The sequence below is a fragment of the Cyprinodon variegatus genome, unplaced genomic scaffold (genome assembly GCF_000732505.1).
Source record: "Cyprinodon variegatus isolate N-32 unplaced genomic scaffold, C_variegatus-1.0 Scaffold498, whole genome shotgun sequence".
NCBI lineage: Eukaryota > Metazoa > Chordata > Actinopteri > Cyprinodontiformes > Cyprinodontidae > Cyprinodon > Cyprinodon variegatus.
Genome location: NW_015150951.1, coordinates 276274 through 284255, shown reverse-complemented (window position 1 = coordinate 284255; position 7982 = coordinate 276274). Strand labels below are relative to the sequence as shown.

Here is a 7982-nt window from a genome sequence, read left to right as displayed (position 1 = left end):
CTGCTCAGTTTAACCAAACCATTACTGTATGTGAAAAAGTCATAAAAGACACAAAACAACAGACATTTTATGTCAAAGACCCTTTCAAATGATAATTTAATCTAAATAGAAGCTGTGTTCCTAACAAATGCAAAGAACATAAAAATACACCTGTGAAGTGGAATAGTAGTGTTGGAGAGATATTTTTTGGCCAAGGCGCTCGTGCCGCTGGTCAACTACTTTGAGTAATTCTTTAAAGTTGTGCGAATCGTGTCTGAGCAAACTTTGCACATTACTTTGGGGGAAAAGCCGAACTAGTTCCACAAAACGGAAGTAGAGTTTTTCCTCCGTTCGGGTCTCAGCCATGCGGGTACCACTACACACACAAGCAAGGAGGCAGGTAAGAAAGTGCATCACTAACGGTTATTCGCTATGATTGTTGGGTCAGATTGAATACGTAGTACATGAGATGGGTTGGTGGTTCAGCATAGAACTGTAATTTATAGAATGTGACTTAAATGATCCATATGATCTCTTTATTTTGGCAGATCATCTACAAGCTCTAATCTTTAACGGTCGAATATCCACAAACCGCACCCCCCTTTAAAGATCAGAGATCACACACCTTGTATCTTGATTTCTTTTCAGTCTTTTGCACAAGATCAAGAAACATTGTTAAACCTTCACCCTGCAGAGTTAGAAGAGCATGAAGTGATATAAGAAGCTCAGAGGCCAGAGATGTCATTAAAACTTGGCAGTTAAGCTCTAGCTTATGCTAACAGCTATCATCGTTGTCAGACTAAAACCTGCATTTAAAGGTTTGTGCTCTCATTCTGACGCTGAACACATGATCCAGATGTCATTTTTGAGAATAGCTTCCATGTCTGAGCCTTAGGATCCCATTCTAAAAATGCCTTCTCCGTCTTAGTTTGTATTTGGAAAAATATATTCCAGAAATTCTTTAGATAGGAGATAGAATAGAGGGGATGTGTTTTGGGGGCACCCTCCCAGACAGGAAGTTTATCTAGCCAGCACGCCCCATGCTCCTCTGCTGACAAGACACTCTGTTTACAAAGAGTCAGACGTAGCGCAGCGTTTGAAAATGAAACTGCCCCCTCCGGGATGAGCTTCCTGCTCTTCTCAGCTCTCTTATCGCATTTCAGTCCATGCTGGCTGTGGATAAAATGGCTGTCATGACGATCAGATGTGGCTCATTCCCTTGCTAACCCCTGGAGTCCTATTCTGAGATGAGGGCTGCTGGAGGAAAACCCAAGAACCAAGTGATGGACTGAACTAGGGGGGGGGGGTGAGGTGTTTACTGGGAGCATCAACAGGATGGAGCTGCTTTTATACAGAAGGAGGAACACAGTAGATAACAGCTTTATCTTCAGCTGCATGCACATGCTTTGATTGTAATGTGCTGTGTTTCCTGCACACCCCCATTTCATGGATCCCCCAGGACCAATTAAGACAAACTGGACAAAGACAATAGACTGCTGGGGCTATGGAGGCTCCTACCTTCTCTGTGGGTGTTCTGTGATGACCAAAAGCCCAACCACTTCTCCACCATATACTGTACGCCCCTCAACAGAATCTGGTACTTGTCTGAAATACACGGCACTTTTATTTCTCCGTGCCCGTTACCTCCATATTAGTGTGGAGGAGAGCGGATCGTTCTGGCGGGAAGTCAGGTGATGACAAGCAAAGTGGATCCGGTTGAGTCTGGAGCTAAAGGGCTACATGTGCAGGATGTGGATCACATTAGCTGGACTTTTCTTTTCTTACAGTTACTCAACGGCCGTTTAAATTATGAGCATTGAAATAAAAAAGTAACTGAAGAAAACAAGGTTAGACGAAGAGATGGTATGATTGAGAAAATACCCAATTCACCTCCTATTGATCGATTCAAAGCCTGTTAGTTCACTGCTACAGCATAATGATGCAATCCTGATGGGATCAGAGTCCAAAGACGCTTCGCTCTGAAAACACTCCTGCTGAAAAACTTTAGGAATTTATGAATTAAGATTTTTTTCCCCTTACAGTTCATTTTCTTTTTACAATTTATACCAAAAACTAGGGGTGTGGGAAATAATCGTTTTGGCGATATATCGTGATATTCGGCTGCCCAATATAATATCGATCTTTAACTTCTTAGTATCGATTTTCAAAAAAAAAAATGGTTACATAAAACATTGATGGTAAAAAAACGGCTACCTCTGCACCACCACTCTGGCAGAAAGCGCTGTGGAGCCCTTTAACTGTGCGTGCAGCACCAAATCTGTATTTGAGGCAGTCACAGTGGAAGAAAACCCCAAACAACATGGATAATAATACCTAATCAATATTTTCTGATGAAAATATACAGCGATTGCTGTTTTATCTCATCATTTGATTTTGATAGCTGGGGAAAATATGGCAATATATAGTGATACTGCAATATCGTGATAATATCGTATCGTGACCCAAGTATCGCGACATGTATCGAATCGCAACACTCATGCCAATACTCACCTCTACTGAAAACGTGTAAATAAATATTTACAGAAAGCTAATGCTGGCATTTTGTGATGAAAATAGGAAAAGGGATGAACCGCTGTGAGTGTGAAGGATTATGGAAGGAACTTTGTTCCAACATTTTGTGGAAAGTATAAAAAAAATTTTAATCAAAGAAAAGTTTTAAGAGTAACTTTGTTGCATAAATTATTATCTTTTTCAGATTGCTGTTTATGAATTGTATTCTTTTCTAATTTACGGATCCCATTTTCTTCACAGCCCAATCCAAACTTTTGCATTTGACCAATAAGATGTTGTTTCTAACATCCTTACTGACTTATTGCATCTTTGCTCCTCAGTCATAATTTGAAAGTAATTACATCTGTAAAATATATAAAAGATATATATATAATAGATTCTAGATGCAGGCTTATGTATCCCAGTATTATTTTTCGGTTGATATTGGAGTGATTTGAAATACAATGTCGGATTCGGATACCTCTAGCTTTCCCACTATTTCTGTCTTTTGTTGACCTGAAGAATTTTTAACAACAGTCTCACCAGTAAAATTTGTTTTCAAAGGCAACGTAAGCAGTAGCAATGTCTGGGTGTTTGCAGGTTCAACATTATTTTCTGGGCTCCTGCTTCCATAGTGAAAGATGGATGGATCAGCAACATTCAAGCTGAAGCAGTGAGACGGTTCCAGATGCTGAATACAACAGTAAATCAGAGCTATAAAACTTTATTTACCAATCGCTTCACAGCAGTAACATGCTACGGTACAAACAAACACAGACAGACACACCTCAGCTCACCTCCGCCAGGGAGGCGCAGACACCAGATGTCTGTCGGCTGCTCTCCTCCAGCCAAACGCAAAATCAGCAGATCACAAGAGGGAAACCGAATACATTTATTTTTTCTTGATTTCGACCCAATGTCGGTAAACACATTTATATATCTGTGAATACCCAGGCTTCAGACCCGCTACATGTGACCCTCAGTATTGGGGTGAAGATGTTAATGACTAACCAGCTTAAAACCGGGAGGACACACTTGCTGCACTCCTAAAAGTGAAAGAAACAATTCACAGCAAATGTCTTCTTATGACACGTTTGATAAAATGTCAGGATATGTGATCAAAATTCAATTCTAATTCTGCTTCTTTTCTCTACCAATTAGGATAGAAAAGAGTCAAATTCTGTTTTCATTGCTAAGAGCTAAAATGCATGGGTCCACAGAGACTTGATCTTAATTTTTCCTCTTTCAGTTTGCACCTTGTGACTGAGTTGGTGTCCTACTGTTTACTCATTTAAAGCCTACACAAGGAATGCCGAGAACTTAGAGGTAAATTGTAGTTTGGGTTTTACTCAAAGGCAGGCGACTGTGCTGCCTTCATGCTCTTTGAACATCTGACATCCATCTCATCTGCTTTATTGGACAGAACCTTTCATTTAGTGAGAGGATGCTGACTTACCTCTTATAAAGGTTCCTCCTATTGAGACGTGTACCAACAAAAAGCACAGATGCCACCTAGGATGGAACATGAGCTCATCTGTCAGTGTCATTCACAATATATGAGAAATTTATCTTCCTCACCTTAAGATAACAGCAACCACCGGCTCTCTGCTTTCTGTATAATGGTGTCAGACTTTAACTAGAGAAGCAGAGGAAGTAAAAGACTAGCAACAGGTGTTTGGGAGAAACCCTGGAGGCAATTGCTTGGAAAGCTGGAGATGCTGCTCCTTTCCTGGAAAAGGCGTTAAAATATAATTTTTATTTAGATACTTTTAGCTTCTATGAGCTTTCCTTTTGCATAAGTTACCCAAGAGTTATTTTAACAATAACTTGCATCTCAGATAAACCTGCACTCAGGCTCAGACTTTCGATGGTTCCTCATTTGTTCTGTGATACTTGGTGGTAAACTGGAGATGAGCCTCTCTGGACCCTGTGAGGAACTAAGCATCATCTACTGCAGTTTAGATGGTGGTTTTTACTCAGGTCTGAGAAAAGTCGAAGTGTCGTTCTGTGTTCTTGTGGGGGAGCTACCTCCTCAGACTGTTTTCTACGGCGGTGTTTGTTCCCCATGGCTCTGGTGCCAGTCCTGCTGTTCCTCCTCTGCTGAAGGAGTCAGTCATTAGCAAGGAGGTAATATTTCAGCCCAGTAAAGCTCCATGTATCCCGGTGGTCCGATTGGCTCTCGTTGTATGCCCCTGGTTCATTCCCTGTCACTGGTTTATTTTGGGAATGTGGGTCAGTGCATATCCGTTTCCATGGTATGGATCTAACCTTTCGAAGCAAAGTTCACGCTTCCTCTTCTGTATCTAAAGCTTTTTCATTATTTGGCCAAACAGAGCCATTTTTGCATCAACAGAAATCCATCCTTACATCACGCTCCTTCCATGAAGCACACTTTGATTTAACTTCAGGAATTTACCTTTTTTATTATTATTCATTTTATTGACTTTCAGAGCATCAAGTTATTCTGCAACTATCTCGGTAATTCTCTTTATAATGTTGTGAAAACATTATCCTAATTGGATTATGAGGCTTGCGCATCGAGTCGGTTTCACGGATGTGTTTAAGGTGGGTCCCCAAACAGAACCAGATCCAGTAGACTGCTTTATGCGGTGCATTCGCTACAGGCCAGATCTTTCCGAGGCCCGCCCAAACAAAGACGTGTCTTTTTCTCATTATTACTTATTTCTGCTGTCTGTCTGTGAGTCTACACCACGCACATCCATATCGGAGCAACATCCTCACACAGTGGGAACCTGTAAACATCCACCACAGCTCAGCTTCGGTCTCAGAGAAAACATGCGGTATATAGCAGGAAGGGGCTGTTTGCCTGGGGAATGAAACGCTATAGCTGATTATTATGGCTGACTATGATGGGCAGACCACCAGGGCTGTGACAGCTGATGTAACGGCCTCAAGGGTGAGATAAAGGTTTACATATTACACAAGCAATTTAGATGTTTTCTAAACATGTTGCCAAGACAGTGGGAGTTGGCAGCTCTCTCCTTGTTTAGGTTTCCTTTATTTTTTCCCCCCACTTTTACTCTGCCCCCCCCCACCCCTTTTGGGTTTTCTATGCATTTCTGAGTGAATCAGGAAGGAGCAGAAAGCACAGGCTGAAGTGAGGCACTCCGCTCTTTGTGTTCTCTATGAACTGTGAGTGAGCTAATAAATTCTTTCAGCCACTCAGCGTAGTATTCACAAATATCCCCCAAAGATTACTCACACAAATCACAGCACAATGGAGGCCAGCGTAAGGCAACCCCCAGCTCTGCAGGGCCTGGGGGGTGAAGAGATGGTGCAGCTCTGCCCAGAGTCAAACGCTTTATAATGGCCTGTAATGGTATATTCAAGAGGAAGGTGTGAAGCGGAACAACGGCGAGTCGGAGAAGGGAGAATGAGATAATAAGCTGAGCTGTAGAGGGGAATGTGGTGGACAAATATAAAAGAGGATTAGACACGTAAAAAGGGAGAAAGGAGGGTGCTGGGTGTGTGGAGCTGGCATGTTAGCGATGATGAATATGACGGAGGGGGGTGATTCCAGAAGCCAAGCAGGGACATGATTAACTCCTGGATCTTTTGTGTTTCTCATCTGACTGCAGAGTGGCGATGAAAGGGGCCTGCTAAGCCTGGCATTCCACCCCAATTACAAGAAGAATGGCAAGCTCTACGTCTCCTACACCACCAACCAAGAGCGCTGGGCCATAGGACCACACGACCACATTCTCAGAGTGGTCGAATACACCGTTTCAAGGTAGTGGAGTCTCCACAAACACAGCTTTAATGCTCTCCTGAAATGTGCATTTTATTTATTTTTAATCAAATGTACTTTTCTGTTTTAAAAGCATGGTCAAAACATCAAGCCAACGTTTTCACATTCTTGTCATTAATATTTCTTCCTTTTTCTCCAACAAAGATTCGAAAAACATTCTTAACTTCAGTAAATGTTGTAAATTATTCTTATAAACCTGATGCAGTCCACCTTTGCATAAGTGAGCACGTGTTTCAGAGAAAAGTAACAATAATAATATTTTTTTTTTTATTAATGCACTTAAATTTAAAAAGAAATCTCAAGATGCCACAGTAACGGGTCATTTAAAACAGTTACAAGATATGATGAAAGATATCAACAGACAATAGAATAAAATAAAGCTGACTTTAAAATTGTGGGTGTTAAAGCCTGTGTTAAATAGAAAAGTCTTTAGACGCTTCTGAAAGACCCCTGCAGATTGTGGGGCCCTCAGGGACTCTGGGAGGGCATTCCAGAGCCGTGGGGCGACTGCCTGGAAGGCCCTATCGCTCATAGTGAAGAGCTCAGTCTTTGGCTGGTGGAGGCAGTCCATCAAACGTAAATCTGCATAATTACCGCCCCAGTAATGCCATATAAGGCTATGACTTCCCAGACGTGTTAATTCACAGAAATTACATTGAAGACGAAGAAGAATAACTTGAAAGGTTCGCGGATCAAGGTTCTGCTGACTGAGAGATGAGCAGCAGAACTAAAGGACCAGAAAATCCAAGCAGTGGGACAAAAAAATAAAGAAAGATGGAAATGCCATGGTTGCACTGTTACAGAAGTAAAAATAAAATGAAATTAATAAAAATAATGTAAAATGAAAAACCTTTTGATCCAAAAAAAAGTTTATGAGAAATACTGATGGTGGCAAGAGGTGCAACATATGATGTAAATAATTAATATGAGTTCACCTTCAACCAACACAACATTTTTTTACACCCTGTTTGTAATCCGTTAGTAATATGTAAGATTTTTTTGTTTATTTTCGTCAATATTTGATACAGATGAACCAAAAAATCGTTCAAACGTAACGATTTATTATTTCTTAATTCTTCATATACAAAACAATATTTTAGCCCTACATCTCATGGGAAGATCCTCCTGAAAAAATGTCAGCTTAATTAATGGTTAGTGAATCGATAGGATCGATCACCTTTAGATTAATTAATTAATCAGTAACTTGCATCCATTGTTGCTCTCTCTGTTTGCTCACCTGTGTTCACCTGCCTGCTAGCGCACTTAGAATGAGCGTCGATGACAGAGTTTTCTTGGCGCAAACTTGAGGTCCTCAACTCAAATTTTCTCACATATGTCCAAATAGTTATCAGTCTGTTACTCTGACAGGGTTTCCGCAGGTCATTAAAAATCATTAAAAGCCATTAAAATATTATTTTTAAAATTAAGCCCTTAATTTTCATTGAAATTAATTTAATGTGATTATTGTGGCATTTAAAATGCTTTATCTAAATATATATATATATATATATATATATATACATATATATATTTATAAAAACAATTTTGTCAGATATATCACAATATATTGCGCGGAACTGCTCCGGGTTGATCGTGAAGCCGTATGTTTGGGGAAAAAAGTGAAGAAAAAGCTAGGGAATGGGGAAAATACCAATTTTGACAAAAAGTGTCTGGAAAACGAGGAATTCGGGACATGGCTGCAGCCTGTTCATTGTAAAGATGA

The 7982-nt window shown here is 40.5% G+C and overlaps 1 protein-coding gene across 1 annotated transcript in view; it reads left to right on the top strand.

The window, feature by feature from the left end:
* Positions 1 to 7982, top strand: part of hhip (hedgehog interacting protein) — a 46409-nt gene that overhangs the window by 14359 nt on the left and 24068 nt on the right. Inside the window, exon 5 of the mRNA XM_015390428.1 lies at positions 6090 to 6241. Coding sequence (XP_015245914.1) covers positions 6090 to 6241 — 152 coding nt within the window. The remainder of the gene's footprint in view (positions 1 to 6089; positions 6242 to 7982) is intronic.